At 45.5% G+C, this 23,177-nt stretch overlaps 1 protein-coding gene across 1 annotated transcript in view; it reads left to right on the top strand.

Annotated features, from left to right (window-relative positions):
- Positions 1-23,177, top strand: part of LOC139547482 (zonadhesin-like) — a 51,316-nt gene that overhangs the window by 7,778 nt on the left and 20,361 nt on the right. The window contains exons 8-28 of the mRNA XM_071356366.1: positions 134-237; positions 2,638-2,817; positions 3,129-3,341; positions 3,697-3,876; positions 5,404-5,595; positions 5,929-6,078; positions 6,256-6,359; positions 6,548-6,744; positions 7,087-7,307; positions 7,537-7,683; positions 8,836-9,000; positions 9,502-9,653; positions 10,902-11,070; positions 11,437-11,545; positions 13,559-13,695; positions 13,919-14,044; positions 14,353-14,532; positions 15,222-15,446; positions 15,685-15,811; positions 15,946-16,145; positions 16,666-16,878. Of these exons, the coding sequence (XP_071212467.1) occupies positions 134-237; positions 2,638-2,817; positions 3,129-3,341; positions 3,697-3,876; positions 5,404-5,595; positions 5,929-6,078; positions 6,256-6,359; positions 6,548-6,744; positions 7,087-7,307; positions 7,537-7,683; positions 8,836-9,000; positions 9,502-9,653; positions 10,902-11,070; positions 11,437-11,545; positions 13,559-13,695; positions 13,919-14,044; positions 14,353-14,532; positions 15,222-15,446; positions 15,685-15,811; positions 15,946-16,145; positions 16,666-16,878 (3,491 nt within the window). The remainder of the gene's footprint in view (positions 1-133; positions 238-2,637; positions 2,818-3,128; positions 3,342-3,696; positions 3,877-5,403; positions 5,596-5,928; positions 6,079-6,255; positions 6,360-6,547; positions 6,745-7,086; positions 7,308-7,536; positions 7,684-8,835; positions 9,001-9,501; positions 9,654-10,901; positions 11,071-11,436; positions 11,546-13,558; positions 13,696-13,918; positions 14,045-14,352; positions 14,533-15,221; positions 15,447-15,684; positions 15,812-15,945; positions 16,146-16,665; positions 16,879-23,177) is intronic.

Genomic DNA, 23,177 nt, shown 5'->3' with positions numbered 1-23,177 from the left:
TAATATACATATAGTGTATAACAGTTCTAAATATTCCCGTAACAATGTGTACCCACCTGCCAATGTAGTTAGTTCCATGATGGTAGATCTGTAGCCTTGTTAGTTAATGTTCAGGGCGTATATTTTCTCGCAGTGAGCAAAGTGGACTAACGGAGCCCTCCCAGTGTCGTAGATGTGTTGCAGGGTTCTACTGTGCAGAGCCAGGCCTTAAAGCAGTCACTGGAGCCTGTCTGCCAGGTGAGAGATTAACACTTACTTAGAATTAAGTATTAGTATTGTAGCGAATTGGGGGGGGAAGCCCCGCCTGGGACTCAAACCTTGTAATTGTTACGCCAAGAGGTCCGAACCTATTGACGAGTTCACTAGGTGTTGGGTTAAGGTCGCTACATTACCCCCTTCAGAAGAGCGTGTTCCCACACTTCTCCATACCAAGTCTCTCACGGGTACATGCCTCTCTGATGGCCTCATGGGCACCATCCCACTTCTGACACCAAAGTAGCGTTTTTGAAGGGTTGCACCGGCCGGGACACGAACCTGGGTCCAGCAACTGTCACTCCAACACCTTAACCATCATGCCAAGACGCCCGAACCCATTGACGAGATCGCTAAGTGATGGGTTATGGTCACTACAGTATTATTTTTCCATTTTCAATCTATTATTCCACTTGAAGGACTTTATTGTGTTGCTGACTGTATCCAATGCTTGATATTGAAACTTTAAAAAAAATATTTTATTATGTTACTTTATTATGTTACTTTTTATTATTTTTTACTTTAGTTTATTTGGTAAATATTTTCTTAACTCCTCTTGAACTGCACTGTTGGTTAAGGGCTTGTAAGTAAGCATTTCACGGTAAGGTCTACACTTGTTGTATTCGGCGCCTGTGACAGATAAAGTTTGATATGACATGTTCAGTGTGAAAGGCACCTACATAAGGTCGGACCTCATAACACATTCAACTGCTTATGCAGTGCTTATGAATTGAATATGTATGTATGAATGCATTATGCATGTGAAATCAAATCAAAGTTTATTTGTCACGTGTGCCAAATACAACAGGTGTAGTAGACCTTACAGTGAAATGCTTACTTACAAGCCCTAACCAACAGTGCAATTTTTAAGTAAAAATAGGTATTAGGTAAACAATAGATATGTAAAGAAATAAAATAAAAAAATAGTAAAATGACAGTGAAAATAACAGTAGCGAGGCTTTATTCAGATGGTACCGATATAGAGTCAATGTGCGGGGGCAACGGTTAGTCGGGCTAATTGATGTAATATGCGCATGTAGTTATAGTTAAAGTGACTATGCATAGATGATAAACAAAGAGTAGCAGCAGCGTAAAAGAGGGGGTTGGCGGTGGGGGACACACATACACGCAATGCAAATAGACATTTGATCACCTGTTCAGGATTCTTATGGCTTGGGGGTAAAAGCTGTTGAGAAGCCTTTTGATGCTCCAGTACCGCTTGCCATGCGGTAGCAGAGAGAACAGTCTATAACTGGGCCAGCTGGGGTCTTTGACAATTTTTAGGGCCTTCCTCTGATACCACCTGGTGTAGAGGTCCTGGATGGCAGGCAGCTTAGCCCCAGTATTGTACTGGACGATACGCACTACCCTCTGTAGGGCCTTGCGGTCGGAGGCCGAGCAGTTGCCATACCAGGCAGTGATGCAGCCAGTCAGGATGCTCTCAATGTTGCAGCTGTAGAACCTTTTGAGGATCTGAGGACCCAGGCCAAATCTTTTCAATCTCCTGAGGGGGAATAGGTTTTCTCATGCCCTCTTCACGACTGTCTTGGTGTGTTTGGACCATGTTAGTTTGTTGGTGATGTGGACACCAAGGAACTTGAAGCTCTCAACCTGCTCCTCTACAGCCCCATCGATGAGAATGGGGGCGTGCTCGGTCCTCCTTTGCCTGTAGTCCACAATCATCTCCTCTGTCTTGATTACGTTGAGGGATAGATTGTTTTTCTGGCACCACTCGGCCAGGTCTCTGACCTCCTCCCTATAGGCTGTCTCATCGTTGTTGGTGATCAGGCCTACCACTGTTGTGTCGTCTGCAAACTTAATGATGGTGTTGGAGTCGTGCCTGGCCATGCAGTAGTGGGTGAACAAGGAGTACAGGAGGGGACTGAGCACGCACCCCTGAGGGGCTCCAGTGTTGAGGATCAGCGTGGCAGGTGTGTTGCTTCCTACCCTCACCACCTGGGGGCGGCCCGTCAGGAAGTCCAGGATCCAGTGGAAGAGGGAGGTGTTGAGTCCCAGGATCCTTAGCTTAGTGATGAGCTTTGAGGGCACTATGGTGTTGAACGCTGAGCTGTTGTCAATGAGTAGCATTCTCACGTAGGTGTTGCTTTTGTCCAGCTGGGAAAGGGCAGTGTCGAGTGCAATAGAGATTGCATCATCTGTGGATCTGTTTGAGCGGTATGCAAATTGGAGTGGGTCTAGGGTTTCTGGGATAATGGTGTTAATGTGAGCCTTTACCAGCCTTCAAAGCACTTCATGGCTACGGACGTGAGTGCTACGGGTCTGTAGTCATTTAGGCAGGTTACCGTAGTGCTCTTGGGAACAGGGACTATGGTGGTCTGCATATGTTATGAAGTTTTCAATGGAAGTGTTACCATATATTTGTAGGTTTCTACTGTTTGGAAGGGTCCCAGAGTGCTGCCCCGATGTCAGGTGTATTTGGAGGTGTTTGCAACCCAGGCCACTACTGTGAGAGTGGGACCAGTGTGCCTGCATCCTGTCCTGCTGGCACCCATCACAATAACACCGGAGGGAAGAAGAGAGATGACTGCAAGCCATGTCCTGATGGTAACGTAATGATCTTCAGAGAGATGTGAGCTGATGACATTTTTGAAATTGTACGGATGTCCCATCACTCTACTGCTACGATTAGTTTGTCGTGGCTGTTTAAGGAATCTGTGTCTCCTGGCTCATAGACTACTTTCAGGATAAGGAACCATCTGACATGCAGTTGTAAAATACTGAACTTATCCTTTTTGATCGGCAAATAATGACAGTCGGATGTAAAGATTTCTCTGTGAAATGTCCATACATTGTATCTCATCTGTTCACAAAAACCAAACTGCATACAGTATTTGACGTTGTTGGTGACATTGTAGGTTGGTTCCAGGACTTGGAGGGCCAGAGGGAGTGTAAGCCCTGTCCCCCTGGCTCTCACTGCGTGACCACCAACACAACTGGCAGCACCAGTGGCCCCATCACCCCTCTGCCCTGCCCAGCTGGCTATGTCTGCCCCAGAGAGCGCTCATTCAGCCAACTCTACCCCTGCCCCAAAGGCACCTACAGCCCTACTCTGGGTCTCACATCCCCTGGTGAGAAATAATATACTATAGTTAGGGACAGGAGTTTTTCCAGACCAAACAAGGTAGATGTTTATGTATGGCCAGGAGTTTTTCGTCACAGCCAACAACTTACCAGGAAAGACTCTTAGCCCTAGCTTTAGCCTATAACAAGCGCCCAAAGGGCCCAGAGGTTTTCTTGGTCAGGTAATGCAGCAGCCAAGACAAAACTCCTGGCCGTACATGTATTATCTACCTTATTTGAAATGGTAATCAGCCATAACCCTTTGTATTAATGATGTTTTGAATGAATCCTTTTTTTTTTTTACAAATAAAATTGCATTTTGTGTCAGAGCCAATGCACACATTTGTTCCACTGCGGTTACAGGGGAGTGCTTGGTTTGTCCGGCGGGCCAGTTCTGTGGATCAGAGGGTCTGGTTGAGCCCACTGGACCCTGTGCTCCTGGGTTCCTCTGTGTTACCAGGGCCACAGTGCCCAACCCCACCGACAACAGGACAGGGTCACCCTGCCCCCCTGGAGCATACTGCCAACTAGGATTCAGAGCAGGTACAGTACAGAGGAACTCTCTTACTATCTCTACACTCTGAAGGCCCATACTCAGACTTGAGGTAAGTAGACTTAACATGGACTTAAGTCAATAAAACATGGACTTACAGTAAGTCAACAAAAATTGGACCTAAGTCCATGGTAAGTCAACGTATCTCAAATCTGAGTAGAACACATAGGGCATTTGTCTTAAGATGTTTGTTGTTGTTGTTACGATAAGAACAAATGGTTACCTGCTATGTGTACATTTTTTATATATACACTACCGTTCAAAAGTTTGGGGTCACTTAGAAATGTCCTTGTTTTTGAAAGAAAATAACATTTTTTGTCCATTAAAATAACATCAAATTGATCAGAAATACAGTGTAGACATTGTTAACGTTGTAAATGAATGTTGTAGCTGGAAACGGCAGATTTCTTTAATGGAAAACGCAAAACACCAGTCTCAACGTCAACAGTGAAGAGGTGACTCCAGGATGCTGGCCTTCTAGGCAGAGTTGGGGGAAAAAAAGCCATATCTCAGACTGGACAATAAAATATTAAGATGGGCAAAGAACACAGACACTGGACAGAGATATGGCTTTGTCTTTGCAACTCTGCCTAGAAGGCCAGCATCCCAGGCCAGCCTCTTCCCTGTTGACGTTGAGATTGGTGTTTTGCCGGTACTGTTTAATGAAGCTGCCAGTTGAGGACTTATGAGGCGTCTGTTTCTCATACTAGACACTCTAATGTACTTGTCCTCTTGCTCAGTTCTGCACCGGGGCCTCCCACTCCTCTTTCTATTCTGGTTAGGGCCAATTTGCGCTGTTCTGTGAATAGAGTAGTACACAGCATTATACGATATCTTCAGTTTCTTGGAAATTCTCGCATTGAATAGCCTTCATTTCTCAGAACAAGAATAGACTGACGAGTTTCAGAAGAAAGTTCTTTGTTTCTTGCCATTTTGAGCCCGTAATCGAACCCACAAATGCTGATTCTCCAGATACTCAACTAGTCTAAAGAAGGCCAGTTTTATTGCTTCTTTAATCAGGACAACAGTTTTCAACTGTGCTAACATAATTGCAAAAGGATTTTCTAAGAATCAATTAGCCTTTAATAAACTTTGATTAGCTAACATAACGTGCCATTGGAATACAGGAGTGATGGTTGCTGATAATGGGCCTCTGTACGCCTATGTAGATATTCCATTAGAACAACATGAACAATGTCTACACTGTATTTTTGATCAATTTGATGTTATTTTAATGGACAAAAAATTTGCTTTTCTTTCAAAAACAAGGACATTTCGAAGTGACCCCAAACTTTTGAACGGTAGTAAATAGATACATTAGTTGGCGAGCAGAGGTGGTTCAAATTTTTCCACGATTTAAAATTAAGTCCATTTGTTTGAATGAATACCAATGAATCAAACAAGTAACTCATAGGTTGTCATTGTGTAATTACCATTCTACCAAGTAAAAAAACGAGTTATGTCTGTACTGCTTAAACAATGTTCGGCCTCATGTTAATGGTGGGAAACCCTTGTAGGTGCTTGTTCCCCTGGCTTCTTCTGTGACTGGGGCTCCAGTAGTCCTGAGGAGGCCCTCTGTCCAGCAGGTTACTTCTGTCCAGGAGGAACTAGGACCCCCCTGGCCTGTCCTGCAGGGACACACAGCTCAGTGACAGGCAACAGTCACCAGAACAACTGTACCACATGTCCTGATGGCTACTACTGTCAGGGTGGGTGAGGCTGTTGGATTTCAACTTCAAACAGGATTGTCAGTGTCATTTTAAAACCTTACGATCAGTCATTCGTTTAACATTTCATTATATCTGATGATTTATTTCATGTCAGCAAAATTATTTTGATAATTAATATATTCCATAATTCCTATAAATTGTGGTATTTCCACCAGGTTTGGGGTCATGTGATTCCAGTTGAATTCCTATATCTTGTTGGACATAGAATTTTGGTTCAAGTTGACCCCAACTCTGTGGTAGAGTTCACCAACCCTTCCACTTCATACATTAGCAGGATTCTGTGTCATGTTTCTCATGTCATGTGTGGAGCAGGAGAAGGGGTGGTCTATCCATTGGTCTGTCCTCTTGGTCACTACTGTCCTCCTGGGTTGGCCGTGGGTGTGAAGTTCCCCTGTCCCCCTGGCACAGTGCAGAGCAAGCCTGGAGCATCCAGCCCGGACCACTGTCTACCATGCCCTGCAGGTGAGACTTACACAGATATATACATTACCACCGACTAGGGTTTCAACATTCCGGTTTTCGCGTTTCAAATGACATCATCTTTTCCCTATCTAGTGCACTTCTTTTGACCAGAGCCAACGTAGTGCGCTATATGTGGGAATAGGGTGTCATTTGAGACGTACTCTCGTATGTCCACAGGGATGTTCTGTGCCCTCCCTGGGCTCTCCCAGACGACGGGGCCTTGCCAGGCAGGATACCACTGTCCCCCGGGTGCCATCACACCCAATGCTACTGAATACGAGGTACCTTTGTAGTAATATTGAATGAGGAGGCACAAACAACAGTGGTCATGTTTTGATGTGTTTACTCTTTCTGTGTGTGCCATACCCAAGTACCCTACAAGGGACATTTTACCACCCTGTGATGGGGAGTTGATCAAAATCAAACGGTATACAAGAAATTAATGTTTCTTCGTTGTGTTGTTTTCCAGCAGAATTCTACCAGTAATAATCTGTGTTCCCGTGGCCACTACTGTCCAGCTGGCACTGGCTACCCTCTTCCGTGCCCACCGGGCTCTCTCTCCAGCTCCCTGGGACTGAGGGGCGTAGAAGAGTGCCAGCCTTGCCCCCCTGGGCACTTCTGTGACAGGCCTGCGCTGACCGCGGACGCCGCCCCGTGTAGCGCTGGGTAATAGAAACGCATGCTGCTCGTCTCCTAATGAGGAGCCCTCAGCTAATGCCTGAGCAGAATGCAACTTAAACTGATACAATTTATCTAGTTGATCTGGCAGTTTATCGCTCTATCTCAACTGACCTGGAAACAGCGGAAAGGAAATGACTCAGAAAATGCAGTTGTTATGCTCACTGAATTTATGTTCCTCTCGTGCTCATTGCTGTTAGAGAAATGAACAAAACAGACTCCAAATCAGCCAATCGAGAGTTACAGATTGAGATAAGCTTTTCCTGCCCATCTATTTTGTATATATCTACACTATACATTTTGTGGTTGACTCTTTCTCTCCTTATCTAGGTATGTGTGTCTAGGGGGTAGCTCCAGTGCCCACCCCTCTGATGGTCTCCATGGTTACCTGTGCCCCACAGGGCATCGCTGTCCTGTTGGCACAGCTTCAGAGGTACCCTGTGAGCCTGGCACCTACAGTCCTGCCCCTGGTGCCGCCCACTGCCTCACCTGCCCTAATGGCACCATGTGTCCCTCCTCTGCTACCCAAGAACCCTCTCTCTGCCCTGCTGGTGATTATAAAAAATCGATTCATAATATTAAAGAATGTAATATAACTATTACTTCTCAAATGAAATGTAGAAATGGCGTCTTAATGTGAAGTAATGCATTTCAATACATTTGAATAGAATTAAAATCATATACAACACGCTTCATTGGGAGTTATTCACTAGTATGCGGTAAGTGAATGCACTTATTCACAGCAGGCATTTTTTCCGCTTCTCTCCTTTTCCCACCCAGGTCATTTCTGTCCTGCCCGGTGTGTGTTACCCCTGCCTTGTCCTGTTGGGACCATCAGTGAACAGACAGGAGCCCCCTCCTCCTCTGCATGCAGGCCCTGCCCCTCTGGGTTCTACTGCAGCTTGCCCGGCTCCTCACTACCACAAGGTTTAGTAGTCAGAGAATAGAAAAGCAAAGAATAGATCTGTAGTAACAGTACTACACTCTTAGAAAAAAATAGATGCTCTCTAGAACCTAAAAGGGTTCTTCGGCTTTCTCCATAGGAGAACCCTTTGAATAACTATTTTTGGTTCCAGGTAGAACCCTTTCCACATAGTGTTCTACATGGAACCCAAAAGGGTTCTGGCTGTAACCTAAAAGGATTCTACCTGGAACCAAAAAGGGTTCTCTATGGGGACAGCTGAACCCTTTTGGAACCCTTTTTTGTAAGCGTGTATATACTGCGCAGGGTTCAACTGTCCATTCACAAAAGGTGAACCTTTTGGCACTGTAAATCCATACAGATACAGTTGACAATTAATCATGTTGGTAATGTTTTTTTGTTGTTGAATAATTGGGGTCACTACATGATCAAAAGTATGTGGACGCTGCTTGTCAAACATCCAATATCACAAGCTTTAATATGGAGTTGGTCCCCCTTTGCTGCTATAACAGCCTCCACTCTTCTGGGAAAGCTTTCCACTAGATGTTGGAACATTGCTGCGGAGACTTGCTTCCATTCAGCAACAAAGAGCATTAGTGAAGTCGGGCACTGATGTTGTGCGATTAGGTCTGGCTCGCAGTCTGCATTCCAATTCATCCCAAAGGTGTTCGATGGGGTTGAGGTTAGAGCTCTGTGCAGGCCAGTCAAGTTCTTCCACACCAATCTCGACAAACCATTTCTGTATGGACCTCGCTTTGTGCACGGGGGCATTGTCATGCTGAAACAGGAAAGGCCCTTCCCCAAACTTTTGCAACCAAAGTTGGAAGCTCAGAATCATCTAGAATGTCAATGTATGCTGTAGCGTTAAGATATCCCTTCACTGGAACGAAGGTGCCTTCCCCGAATCATGAAAAACAGCCCCAGGCCATTATTCCTCCCCCACCAAACTTCAATGGCGTCCAGCTTTACATCACTCCAGCCGAGGGGGGGGGGGGGGGACATGTTTACTGTTGCCTTGCTTTATATTAAATATGAATTTCTTGCACTGATGACCATTGACTAGATGTTATGCAAGGAACCAAGCAGGAGAAGCAGATTGGATAGAGTATAAATGCAAACAGGCAGGTGTGATTCTGTGTTTTGGTTGTTGTTACCAGGCCAGTGCCAGGAGGGCTACTTCTGCCAGCGTGGAGCACCTAGTCCAGCTCCCCAGAGCTCAGCCATCTTTCCCAGGAACGGGCCCTGTCCTGTGGGCCACTATTGCCTTTCTGGGACCCTCTCCCCACTGCCGTGTCCTGCAGGCAGCATCCGAAACCACACCGGTACTTAGAGATACATCAACGTGATAAGGATTCTTGCTGGGATTCAAGCCAACATAGATTAACCACCTGTGTACTGCGATTGACTTTTAAAGGTGATTTATGCGTGAGCTGACATCCATGGTGACACAATCTCGGAGAACATCTGGGAATTCCCTTTAAAGGTCAATCACAGTGTGCATGTTGTTCATTTGCGTTGATTTGAATCCTGGCCTTACTTAGTGCTGTTTTTTATTTTTTATTTTGTACAGTCGACTCCTGATAACTGCATATTGGTTTTGTGTAAACTACAAAGGCCCCTTACAAATGAGATACACACTTTTGTTTTTACTGATATCGGCATGTTGCGCTTTACTGCTAAATGGCATGCATTTATCAGGAGTCAACAGTGATCTGAATCCTCGCTGGCTCATGGCGGCACATTGGCTTGATTCAAAGATGTGATCCGAATAATGCTAAACTAATGTAAGAGTGTGAATGTCTTTTGTTACTGTTATCCAACAGGTGGGTTATCCATAGACAGCTGCTCCCCTTGTCCCCCTGGACACTATTGTTCCATTGAGGGCCTGGCCTCCCCAAGTGGCCTGTGTGCTGCTGGCTTCTACTGCCCATTTGACTTCTCCTCCACCACGCCCTATGCTTTCCTCTGCCCTAAGGTGAGCCCTGTCCTGCTTGCCTCACTCCTGTCCAATTGGACTACAGTAGAACCTCAAAGATTTGAACCTCAAAATGTACGGACCGACTGGTCAAAGGAACGGTCAATAACAAACCGGGACATGTATTAAATATTTTCTATTGTGGTTTGATGTGATTTTTGACATTGCAGTGTTCTGAATGACCACCATTCCTGACGTGTTCGTATCTCTGAGGTCCTGTAGTAATGAATAATAATGGTAATCGAGTACTTATTTATTACTTTTCAAAGGGATCAAATCACTATTATTATTATTATAATAATTTTTTACTTTTTTTTGACAGTTCTAGAAACAGGGGTAGATGGATGAGGAGGAGACAGTAAGAGTGATGTACGCAGGGATCAAACCCAAGTGTCTGGGGTCGAATGCGCTACCACTCAACCACATCCTCTGCACCAAATCACTTCGACAAACTCAGCTCGTCCATGTACAACACCCAGCAGAGAGAGTCCCAAATTGCTCTCTAATTCTCCATTTGGCTTAACCTTTCGATGTTTATAAATCTGTAAGGAACAATATGATGATTCGCTGATTAAAACCCAATCAAAATACACTGAGTGGGAACTTCCCCCTTTTGCCCTTAGAACATGGACTCTACAAGGTGTCGAAAGCGTTCCGCAGGGATGCTGGTCCATGTTGACTCCAATGCTTCCCACAGTTGTGTCAAGTTGGCTGGATGTCCTTTGTGTGGTGGACCATTCTTGACACACACAGGAAACCGATGAGCGCGAAAAACCCAGCAGCATTGCAGTTCTTGACACACTCAAACCGGTGCGCCTGGCACCTACTACCATACCCCGTTCAAAGGAACTTAAATCTTTTGTCTTGCCTATTCACCCTCTGAATGGCACACATTCACAATCCATGTCTCAATTATCACAAGACTTAAAAATCCTTCTTTAACCTGTCACCTCCCCTTCATCTACACTGATTTCACTGGATTTAACAAGTGACATCAATAAGGAATCATAGCTTTCACCTGGTCAGTCTATGTCATGGAAAGAGCAGCTGTCCCTAATGTTTTATACACTCAGTTTTTGGGGTGACTTTCAAGTTCAATAATTCACAAGAGGAGCAGCATGACAACAACGTGATTTGAAGGTATGACTACGCGAGACTATACCTTTCCAGGCCCTTCAGATCTGCAAACACTAAAGGGTTAGGGCCAAGAGACTGGCTCTGAGACTACTGAAATGTCTCCCTACCCAGGGTCACTACTGTCCAGAGGGCTCTCCCCTGGCCCTGCCCTGTCCTACAGGAGAGTACCAGCCCAACCCAGGCTCTGACTCCTGCATCCCCTGCCGCCCAGGCTTCTACTGTGAGGAGGCCATTGTTGGAGAGCCATGGCCCTGCCCCCCTCACTCCTTCTGCCCTGCAGGTACACATACATTGGTTAAATGTTGGGCCAGGTGTTTTTCCTGACTATATGACCGTACCAGGAAACACTATGGGACCTAGATATGAACCCAAGGACTCTTAATTGACTTTGGCAAGGGTTCAGTTTTTCCTGGTCAGGTCACAGGATCAGGACAGACTCTAAGCATTAGTTATACACACCAATATTAAGTTAATATAGACTCACCTGGCCCATATCTACCAGAATCCAAATACGAAAACGTGATAACCATGCAACAAGCGTTACTAGGAATTGATCTAGGTGTGTAGGCCTACACAGAACCAAAACATCAACATCAGCTGCAAAAATGCAACCTTGTCATACCGTTTTTACCTTTGTCTTTACCAGCCACCATGGTTCCCCAGCCGTGCCCCAACGGTACGTTCACCCCTTCTGACCTGGGGGGGTTACAGGAAGAGCGGGAGTGTCTGCCCTGTCTCCCAGGGAGGTTCTGCAGGTACGGTAACGGAACACTTTCTTCTCATTTAACACCTCACACTACAGTTACTCACGAAACTCTCAGCTACGTACCAAATAAGAAAGGACCTCAAGCATGTGTGGTTCGGTGATTATGGTTCAAGAGAGGGCCAATTGTTAACATATTTGAAATTGCTTATTTTGTGCACTGTGAATGTAGCCATTGCAATGCAGTTATATTGCACTTCTGCACCCCCCCCCCCCCCCACTCCCCCATCCTCTTCTGTAAGCTCATCCACAGAACTGTCTATGTTGACTGTAGCCTAATGTATGTTACCCCCTGTGTCCTTTTTATGTGTTGTGATACATTTTGGACCAGTTTCCCCAGACACAGATTGAGCCTAGTCCTGAACTAAAAAGCGTTCTCAATGGACATTTTCATAGCTAGGCATAACACTAGAACAGCTGGGCCTATGAGTATCCGCTAGAGAACGTTGTCGGGCTTCTCCATTAGCGTACACCTGGCCTCGACGGACCCCCTTCGAGTCAGTATTCTAACAGTCTAATAAATACATTTCATATATACGTACTATCGGCAGTGGTGGAAAAAGTACTCAATTGCCATACTTGAGTAGAAGTTAAGATACCTTAATAGAAAATGACTTAAGTAAAAGTGAAAGTCACCCAGTGAAATACTACTTGAGTAAAAGTCTAAAAGTAAATGTGATACATCAAATTCCTTATATTAAGTAAACCAGATGGATTTTTTTTCTTTTTCGGACAGCCAGGGGCACATTCAGACATCATTTACAAATGCAGTATATTTGTTTTGTAATTCGCCATATCAGAGGCAGTAGGTATGATAACACGTTATATTGATAGGTGCCTTGGACCGTATTGCTGTCCTGCCTGAACATTCAAAATATAACGAGTATTTTGGGTGTCAGGGAAAATGTATGGGAGTAAAACGTACAGATTTTCTTTAGGTATGTAGTGGAGTAAAAGTTGTCAAAAATATAAAAAGCAAAGTACAGATACTGCAAAACACTACTTAAGTAGTACTTTAAATTATGTTTTCTTTATTACTTTACACCACTGGCTATCAGTAGAATACTCATTTTCTGGTGTTTATGAAGGTCTTAGGTAACGTTGGAATTAAAAAAATACTATTATTAAAAAAACATAGCATTTTCATTAAGTTATATAGGCTATATGTAAAAAAATAAAAAAAATAAAAACATATATATATATAATACACCACAGTTCAAGAGTTAAATCAAGAAATCCATTATAATGTTGTTTTTTTGGAAGGAAACATTGTGGAAACAAGAAAATGTATTTTAAAAAGAACTGAATAGCATATTTTAAGTTGTATTATGTTACTAGTCTTTGCTTAGTAGCCTGAGCAATGTTGCCACGAATGTTTACGTGCTGAACGCATGGACTGCAAGGTTATTCTTGGAAATATGTATATTTTGAAATAGAGCAGAATTTCAAGTTATTTGACTGTGTCTGGGAAAGCGGACCTTCCTGTACAAGTAATGAACTGCATGTTTGACGGCAGACACAAAGCAAATTTTCCCCAAAGGGATATAATTGAGCTCCCAAGTGGCGCAGCGGCCTAAGGCACTGCGTCTCAGTGCTAGAGGTGTCACTACGGACACCCTCGTTCGAATCCAGGCTGTATCACAACAGGCTGTGATTGGGAGTCCCATAGGGCGGCGCACAATTGGCCAAGTGTCGCCTGGGTTTGGCTGGTGTAGGCTGTCATTGTAAATAAGAATTGGTTCTTAACTGACTTGCCTAGTTAAATATATATATATTTTTTATTCACTTCATTCAAAGTCATAGGTAAGGTTGTGGTAAGATCCTCTGTGCCTGTATCCACAAAGCGTCTCAGAATTAGGAGTGCTGATCTAGGATCAGTTTTGCATTTTAGATCAAAGTTAATAAGATTATATGGACAGATCCTAGATCAGAATTCCTACTCTGAGATGTTTTGTGGATACGGGCCCTGGTCATTAATAATGTGCTATAACTATTCTAACTGTAGGGCTGGTAAGATCAAGGGCCGTTGTGCAGCAGGGTATCTGTGTATGTCTGGCAGCTATGAGTTCACGCCACAGGGGCCTCACTCCAACTGGAGCCAGTGTGAATGGGGGATGCAGTGTGCCGGCCCCTGTCCAGCAGGTGGGTCACTTATGAGTTGTTCAAAAACAGGATAACATACAATGTTTTATTTCAAAGTCCAAGATTACAAGGGGGTCATTTATTGGCCCTTTATTGGATATGAGCGATTTTGTCTTACGATTTTTGGAGTTCCTGTGTTTGATGTTTGTTGTTACAGTACTTGGTCATACAGGTCTGCGTATTGATTTTAACGTGTAATGATTGGGAGTCTTTGTTGTCTCAGGATTCTACTGCCCAGAAGGTTCAGAGAAGCCTGAAGTCTGCCCCGATAACACTATCAGAGTTTTACCTGGAGCAGCCAATATCCATGATTGTCTGCCTTGTCCACCACAGCACTGGTGCAAAAAAGGTCATTATAACACCTAATAATAATGATGCCTTATGATGCTAATTCTTTCTTCCCATTTTAATCAAGACATTGGAGTTCAAAGACATGTTGTACTATGAGACACCAGACCTAGGTTAAAATAATATTTGAGATCTTTCAACTACTTTTGGGACATTTATATTGGTTCCATTGCAACGGGCAGCTCAATCTAGCACAGTTAAATAATTTTAAATGATTTCAAATAGTATTTGAACCCACGTCTGCGAGGCACCCGTAGTATTTTATCCATGAACCAGACGTTTTTTGAATTCCATTGAACTCTTATACAGGTGACCCTGTCCTGCACCCATGTCCTGCTGGTCACTACTGTGATGGGGTGGTTGGTAGTGACTACGAGGGAGGGACTGAACCCAGGGAATGTCCGTTATTTACCTACAGATCCACCCCCGGGGCAGCCAGCAAGGGGGACTGCCAGCCCTGTCCCCCTGGATTCTACTGTAACTCTACAGGTCAGGCTGAAACACCTTAGACTTCAATATCTTACAATACTATTGCTGTGCCATTACTGTAGCATTGGGGCGACAGGAAGCCTAGAGGTTAGAAAAGTGGACTAGCAACCGAGGGTTGCCGGTTGGACAGGGAGAAAATGTCTGACAAGGAAAACATTTCTGTCAGGGGAAAAAATGTGTCAGGGAAAATGTCTGACAGGTGATAAAATCTGGTCATACATGCCATCACCTACCGTTTTGCCCTTGAGCAAGCCACTGAAACCCTAAACTGCTCAACGGGCGCCATAGTGTGGCTGCCCTGCTCCAACTTCTGCATGTGTATGTGTCTTTCGGAGGGGTTGGAGTAAAGCAGGAGGCAAGTTTCTGTTCGACACAGTAATACGTTCTTTTTTCATTGATTTTAAAGTTCCTTCGGGAAAGACAACATTCCTTCAAGTCTTGAAATAGGAGAGCAGAGGCGGGTAATGAGCTATAATCAGGGGAATTTAAAACACATTTTCCTGAGGCACCGCAAATGACTACCCTGTGGATTTACACATAACTAAAGTAATCCATTCCGCATACTATTAGAACTACAATTATCTTCCAACCCCATTGATTTACATTTGAATAAAGCTGTAATGTAATCATTAGCCTCAAATCACCAGCAGACTTTTACAGTGTTTGCTCTCCCTGGGTTGTTTATTCAGGTCTTACAGATTACTCTGGCTACCCCTGTCCCCCGGGCTACTGGTGCAGTGGCACTGGTCTACCTATCCTATGCCCTGCGGGTACCATGAGGCCCCTCCCAGGGGCGGCTGTTGGCAGTCAGTGTGAGCCGTGTGCAGGGGGCACCTACTGCCCAGACCCCATGTCCACAGGGCAGCCCAACATTGCTGGAATCTCCTGTAGAGCCTCGTTCCAGTGTCCCCCTGGTAGGTGATGATTTATGAAGGAATGAAATGTCTTAGGGCCAGGAGTTTTTCCTGGCCATGTGTGACTTGACTTGGAAAAACTCCAGGCCCTAGTTAAGTCGTTTTTTTTCCTGACCAAACAACCGTACAAAGGAAAACCCCAGGCCCTAATAAGTACGAGGGCTCTGAGTTTTTCCTGATCTAGTAGTTGTGTGTGTGTGTGTGTGCGCGTGTGTGTGCACGCATGTATGTTGGTTAGGTGCAGTCTCAGAGAGGCTGTGTAAGGCTGGCTCCTACTGTGGGCCCCAGACTGCAGAGCCTGAAATCTGTCCTGAAGGCTACCTCTGTCCAGAGGGGTCTCACACCTACAACACACCAAACCAAGTGTGAGTAGGCATAACTCAAAACATGATGTAATGCTTACTCCAGTTCCTAGGCACATTCATTATGGTCCTTAACATTTATGCCATGATTTACTTTGAAGATAACATTGAAAATCTGATCATTGGTCATTCCACAGTTGCACGTTTCCCTACTACTGTCCTGCCAACAGCTCTGCCATGCTGTCCTGTGAGGGGGGCTCTGTGCCCCTCAACACCAGTGGCCCCAGAGCCTCCCAGGACAGCAGCTGTGGGCTGTGTGAGGCAGGGACCTACCGACCTCGGTTGTCCCCCCACCCTCAGTGCCTCACCTGCCCTCCAGGGTACCACTGCCCTCCAGGTGACCTGTTTGTGCTACTTTTGGTTGAGTGTGATTGCTTTATCAAGATTTAGCTATCCTTTCCACAATCTATCCATCTTTCCAACCATCTTTCATCCATTCGTTCATTCTTCCAACCTTCATTCGTTCATCCTTCCAATGTTCACTGATCCACGCATCTTTCAAAGTTTTATCTATCCATCTACACATTCTTAGCCTCATACGAACCATCCCCAGCTACCATGTAGCGAAACAGAATGCAAGCTAGCTTGTGAGATGAGGGTGGTTCGTACGAGACTAATACCTTCTTGGCTACTTAAATCAATCCAACTAACCATCCTCCGTCCATCATACCGTCGTCTTCCTTCCTCCCTTCCACACACCTATCCATTCTTCAAGCCTTCATTTTCCCAACATTTTGTTATCTGTCCATTCTTCTTTCTCCATCCATCCATCCATCCATCCATCCATCACACTATCATCTTTCTTGATTTCAAATGGTTCCTTACCGTAAAGCTGTCCGATATTTTCTGTCCATCAGGGACAGAGCACTACCACAGCAACCCCTGTCCCCTGGGCTATGTGTGTCTGCTGGGCTCATCCAGTCCTGTCCCTTGCCCCCCTGGTTCTTTTGGTAATCTCTCCAACGCTGAACACGTGGAGGACTGCTACCCATGTCCACCTGATACCTTCAACCATCTGGCTGCCCAGAGAGCCTGTTTCCCCTGCGGAAGTTCCTCTGCTGCACCCCAAGGTCTGATCAAACAGGTGTACTACACTATAAGGCCCGGGAGTTTTTCCTGATCACATGACCAGACCAGGAACAACTCCTGACCCTTTGTGTGTACGTGTGCATTTTTATGTAACATAATTATGTCACGATTGTCCATGGGAGAGAGAGAGAGGACCAAGGCGCAGCGTGTAAAAAATACCTCTTCTCTTTATTTAGAAGATAACCAACGAAGCAAAAACAACAAATAGATAACCGTGAAGCTCTAACCGACAAAATGCAAACATGCAACCTTGACACAGACCTAGACATAGAACAGAACTAGACAATGACCCAACCAAAACCTGATGCCTATGGCTGCCTAAAATATGGCTCCCAATCAGAGACAAATGAACGACATCTGTCTCTGATTGAGAACCACTCAGGCAACCATAGACAACCCTAGAAACATACACTCAACCATAGACATACCTAGAAACATACACACAACCATAGACACAGCTAGACAACTATACTAAACATAAACCCAACTACTCTAATAAACCCCCTAAACCTTACATCCACCCTCGACACAACAAAAACCACATACATTCCCCATGTCACACCCTGACCTAACCAAAATACTTAAGAAAACAAAGAATACTAAGGCCAGGGCGTGACATAACCCCCCCCTTAAGGTGCGAACTCCGGGCGCACCAGCACAAAGTCTAGGGGAGGGTCTGGGTGGGCTTCCGTCCACGGCGGCGGCTCCGGCGCTGGTCGTGGTCCCCACCCCACCATAGTCTCTACCCGCCTTCGTAGCCTCCTCCAAATGGCCACCCTCCAAATTAACCCCACCGGACTAAGGGGCAGCACCAGGATAAGGGGCAGCACCAGGATAAGGGGCAGCACCAGGATAAGGGGCAGCTCCGGACTGGATGGCGGATCCTGGCTGGCTGGCGGATCCTGGCTGGCTGGCGGATCCTGGCTGGCTGGCGGATCCTGGCTGGATGACGGATCCTGGCTGATCCGGTCTGGCGGAAGGCTCTGGCTGATCCGGTCTGGCGGAAGGCTCTGGCTGATCCGGTCTGGCGGAAGGCTCTGGCTGATCCGGTCTGGCGGAAGGCTCTGGCTGATCCGGTCTGGCGGAAGGCTCTGGCTGATCCGGTCTGGCGGAAGGCTCTGGCTGATCCGGTCTGGCGGAAGGCTCTGGCTGATGCGGTCTGGCGGAAGGCTCTGGCTGATGCGGTCTGGCGGAAGGCTCTGGCTGATGCGGTCTGGCGGAAGGCTCTGGCTGATGCGGTCTGGCGGAAGGCTCTGGCTGATGCGGTCTGGCGGAAGGCTCTGGCTGATGCGGTCTGGCGGAAGGCTCTGGCTGATGCGGTCTGGCGGAAGGCTCTGGCTGATCCGGTCTGGCGGAAGGCTCTGGCTCATGGCAGACGGACGGCTTTGCAGGCTCATGGCAGACGGGCGGCTTTGAAGGCTCAATACAGACGGGCAGTTCATGCGGTGCTTGGCAGACAGGCCGCTCTGACGGTGCTTGGCAGACGGGCCGCTCTGACGGTGCTTGGCAGACGGGCCGCTCTGACGGTGCTTGGCAGACGGGCCGCTCTGACGGTGCTTGGCAGACGGGCCGCTCTGACGGTGCTTGGCAGACGGGCCGCTCTGACGGCGCTTGGCAGACGGGCCGCTCTGACGGCGCTGGGCAGACGGATGACTCAGACGGCGCTGGGCAGACGGATGACTCAGACGGCGCTGGGCAGACGGATGACTCAGACGGCACTGGGCAGACGGGCAGCTCTGACGGCACTGGGCAGACTGGCAGCTCTGACGGCTCGGGGCAGACTGGCAGCTCTGACGGCTCGGGGCAGACTGGCAGCTCTGACGGCTCGGGGCAGACTGGCAGCTCTGACGGCTCGGGGCAGACTGGCAGCTCTGACGGCTCGGGGCAGACTGGCAGCTCGGGGCAGACTGGCAGCTCTGGCCGGCTGAGACGCACTATAGGCCTGGTGCGTGGTGCCGGAACCGGAGGTACCGGGCTGGGGACACGCACCTGAAGGCTAGTGCGGGGAGATGAAACAGGGCATACTGGACCCTGGATAAGCACATTAGGCCTAGTGCGTGGTGCCGGCACTGGTGGTACCGGGCTGGAGACACGCATCTCAAGGCTAGTGCGTGGAGAAGGAACAGGGCATACTGGACCCTGGATAAGCACCTTAGGCCTAGTGCGTGGTGCTGGAACTGGTGGTACCGGGCTGGAGCGGAAAGGTACTACAGGAGGTGCAGGACTAGGGAGGCACACAGGAGACCTGGTTCGTGGGACTGTCATTCCCAGACGGTTAGCACGCAACTCAGGACGAGCATGGAGAACTGACTCAGGTAACATCACCTCCCGCACACGCTCTGTCGGGTGGATGTCGTGCCTCACGCACCAACACAGCAGCTTCCTCCTTTCACTCTCCTCCAAACTCCTCAATAAGTCCTTAACAGTCTCTGTATTATTTCCATTGCTCACCTCCAGTATTAGCACACTTGGCTCTGGTTCCCTCCTTTCACGCTGCTTGGTCCTTCTTGGTTGGGTCATTCTGTCACGATTGTCCATGGGAGAGAGAGAGGACCAAGGCGCAGCGTGTAAAAAATACCTCTTCTCTTTATTTAGAAGATAACCAACGAAGCAAAAACAACAAATAGATAACCGTGAAGCTCTAACCGACAAAATGCAAACATGCAACCTTGACACAGACCTAGACATAGAACAGAACTAGACAATGACCCAACCAAAACCTGATGCCCATGGCTGCCTAAAATATGGCTCCCAATCAGAGACAAATGAACGACATCTGTCTCTGATTGAGAACCACTCAGGCAACCATAGACAACCCTAGAAACATACACTCAACCATAGACATACCTAGAAACATACACACAACCATAGACACAGCTAGACAACTATACTAAACATAAACCCAACTACTCTAATAAACCCCCTAAACCTTACATCCACCCTAGACACAACAAAAACCACATACATTCCCCATGTCACACCCTGACCTAACCAAAATACTTAAGAAAACAAAGAATACTAAGGCCAGGGCGTGACAAATTAGGGCCATGTGTTTTGGACTATCATGTCACATTACCTTGATGTTTTATAATAATAATAATAATAATAATGGTACCACTTTATTTTAAGGTACACATGTGAACCAGTCATTTGTAGTTTATAAGTATGTATATAAGTAGCTTATAAGGCCTTTATTATGTCTTATTAGCCATATATTAGGCCTTAATTAAGTGATTTGTTATTCAAACATCATGTAATACTGGCCAATCCGTAATAACCTAATTATTAGCTGTAATAAAGGAATATTTCTAGTTATTAAAGAGCAACTTAAACAGGAAACAGATTCTTAGTAAGCTGTCTCAATGTGGGACTAATAAGGGCATAGTACCTCAAAATGTTTCCCCTATTTCCATATTTTTACATACAGAATAATGTAAACAACTAAAGTTCCATATATACATATGTACTTCCATATATATGAATGTGGGCTGTAAAATATTATATTGTGAATCGCAAAGGGACACACCTTCCCATACCCTTGGGCAAAAGCATATAACGTTTGCCTGAAACTGAGGATTTGTGTAGTTTTGTAACGCTCGTCTTCCTCCTCTTCTGAGGAGGAGTAGTAGGAAGGATTGGAGGACCAATGCGCAGCGTGGTAAGTTTCCATATTTTAATAAAGCAAATAGAACACTGAACAAAACAACAAAGTGAAACGAACGAAAACGAAACAGTCTCGTATGGTTAGACACAGACACAGGAACAATCACCCACAACCCACAACCCACAATGACAAAAAAGGCTACCTAAATACGGCTCCCAATCAGAGACAACGACTGACACCTGCCTCTGATTGAGAACCATATCAGGCCAAACACATAGAAACAGACAAACTAGACATACAACATAGAATGCCCACTCACATCACACCCTGACCAAACAAACATAGAAACATACAAAGAAAACTATGGTCAGGGCGTGACAAGTTTGATGACATAATAAATTGTTTCTTACTGTATATACAGTGCCAGTCAAAAGTTTGGACACACCTACTCATTCAAGGGTTTTTCTTTATTTTTACTATTTTCTACAATGTAGAATAATATGAAATAACACATATGGAATCATGTAGTAACCAAAAAAGTGTTTAAAAATCCAAATATATTGTAACGGCTGTTTGAAGAAGAGGACCAAGGTGCAGCGTGGTACGTGTTCATGATTTTTAATAAACCTGAACACTAGAACAAAAAATAACAAAGTGGAACAAACTAAACAGTTCTGTCTGGTGCAGACACACAAAACAGAAAATAACTACCCACAAAACCCATGTGGGCAAGAGCTACCTAAGTATGGTTCTCAATCAGAGACAACGATAGACAGCTGCCTCTGATTGAGAACCACACCTGGCCAAACAACAAAGAAATACAAAACATAGAACACAAAACATAGAATGCCCACCCCAACTCACGCCCTGACCAAACCAAAATAGAGACATAAAAAGGATCTCTAAGGTCAGGGCGTGACATATATGTTATATTTGAGATTCTTCAAAGTAGCCTCCCTTTCCCTTGACAGCTTTGCACACTCTTGACATTCTCTCAACCAGCTACATGAGGAATGCTTTTCCAACAGTTTTAAAGGAGTTCCCAGATATGCTGAGCACTTGTTGGCGGCTTTTCCTTCACTCTACGGTCCAACTCATCCCAAACCATCTTAATTGGGTGATTGTGGAAGCCAGGTCATCTGATGCTGCACTCCATCGCTCTCCTTCTTGGTCAAATAGCCCTTACACAGCCTGGAGATGTGTTGGGTCATTTTCCTGGTGAAAAGCAAATGATAGTCCCACTAAGCGCAAACCAGATGGGATGGCTGCAGAATCGCTGCAGAATGCAGTGGTAGCCATGCTGGTTAAGTGTGCCTTGAATTCTAAATAAATAATTGACAGTGTCACCAGGAAAGCACCATCACACCTCCTCCTCCATGCTTCACTTTGAGAACCACACATGCGGAGATCATCTGTTCACCTACTCTGTGACTCACAAAGACACGGCGGTTGGAACCAAAAATCTCACATTTGGATTCATCAGACCAAAGGACAGATTTCCACCGGTCTAACATCCCTTGCTCGTGTTTCTTGGCCCAAGCAAGTCTCTTCTTCTTATTGGTGTCCTTTAGGTTTATTTGCAGCAATTCGACCATGAAGGCCTGATTCACGCAGTCTCTTCTGAACAGTTGATGTTGAGATGTGTCTGTTACTTAAACTTTGTGAAGCATTTATTTGGGCTGCAATTTCTGAGGCTAGTAACTCTAATGAACTCTGGGTCTTCCTTTCCTTTGGCGGTCCTCATGAGAGCCAGTTTCATCATAGCGCTTGATTGTTTTTGCGACTGCACCTGACAAAACTTTCAAAGTTCTTGAAATGTTATGAATTGACTGACATTCATGTCTTAAAGTCATGATGATCTGTCGTTTCTCTTTGCTTATTTGAGCTGTTCTTGCCATAATATGGACTTGGTCTTTTACCAAATAGGACTATCTTCTGTATACAACCCCTACCTTGTCACAACACAATTGATTGGCTCAAGCGTATTAAGAAGGAAAGAAATTCCATAAATGAACTTTTAACAAGCACACCTGTTAGTTGAAATGCATTTCAGGTGACTACCTCATGAAGCTGGTTGAGAGATTGCCAAAAGTGTGCAAAGCTGTTATGAAGCAACTGTGTTCTTCTGGACCTTCAATGCTGCAAAAACGTTTTGGTAATCTTCCATAGATCTGTGCCTCGACATAATCCTGTCTCGGAGCTCTACAGACAATTACTTCGACCTCATGGCTTGGTTTTTGCTCTGACATGCACTTTCAACTGTGCGTCCTTATATAGACACAAGTCTTTTCCAAATCATGTCCAATCAATTGAATTGACAACAGGTGGACTCCAGTCAAGTTGTAGAAACATCTGAAGGATGATCAGCGGAAAAAGGATGCACCTGAGGTCAATTTTGAGTCTTATAGCAAAGGGTCTGAATACTTATGTAAATAAGGTATTTTTGTTTTTATTTCGAATAAATTAGCAAAAATTTCAAAAAATCTGTTTTCGTTTTGTCGTTATGGCGTATTGTGTGTAGATTAATGCTGGAAAAAATTTATTTAATCCATTTCAGAATAAGGCTGTAATGTAACAAAATTTGGAAAAAGTCAAGGGGTCTGAATACTTTCCGAATGCACTGTATATGAGGGAAGGTGTGCCCCTTTTCGTTTTTGCTTCCATTCAGCCACGAGC

The sequence above is a fragment of the Salvelinus alpinus genome, chromosome 21, assembly GCF_045679555.1.
Source record: "Salvelinus alpinus chromosome 21, SLU_Salpinus.1, whole genome shotgun sequence".
NCBI lineage: Eukaryota > Metazoa > Chordata > Actinopteri > Salmoniformes > Salmonidae > Salvelinus > Salvelinus alpinus.
Note: the sequence above shows the minus strand (reverse complement) of the source record. Positions and strands in the feature narration are given on the sequence as shown.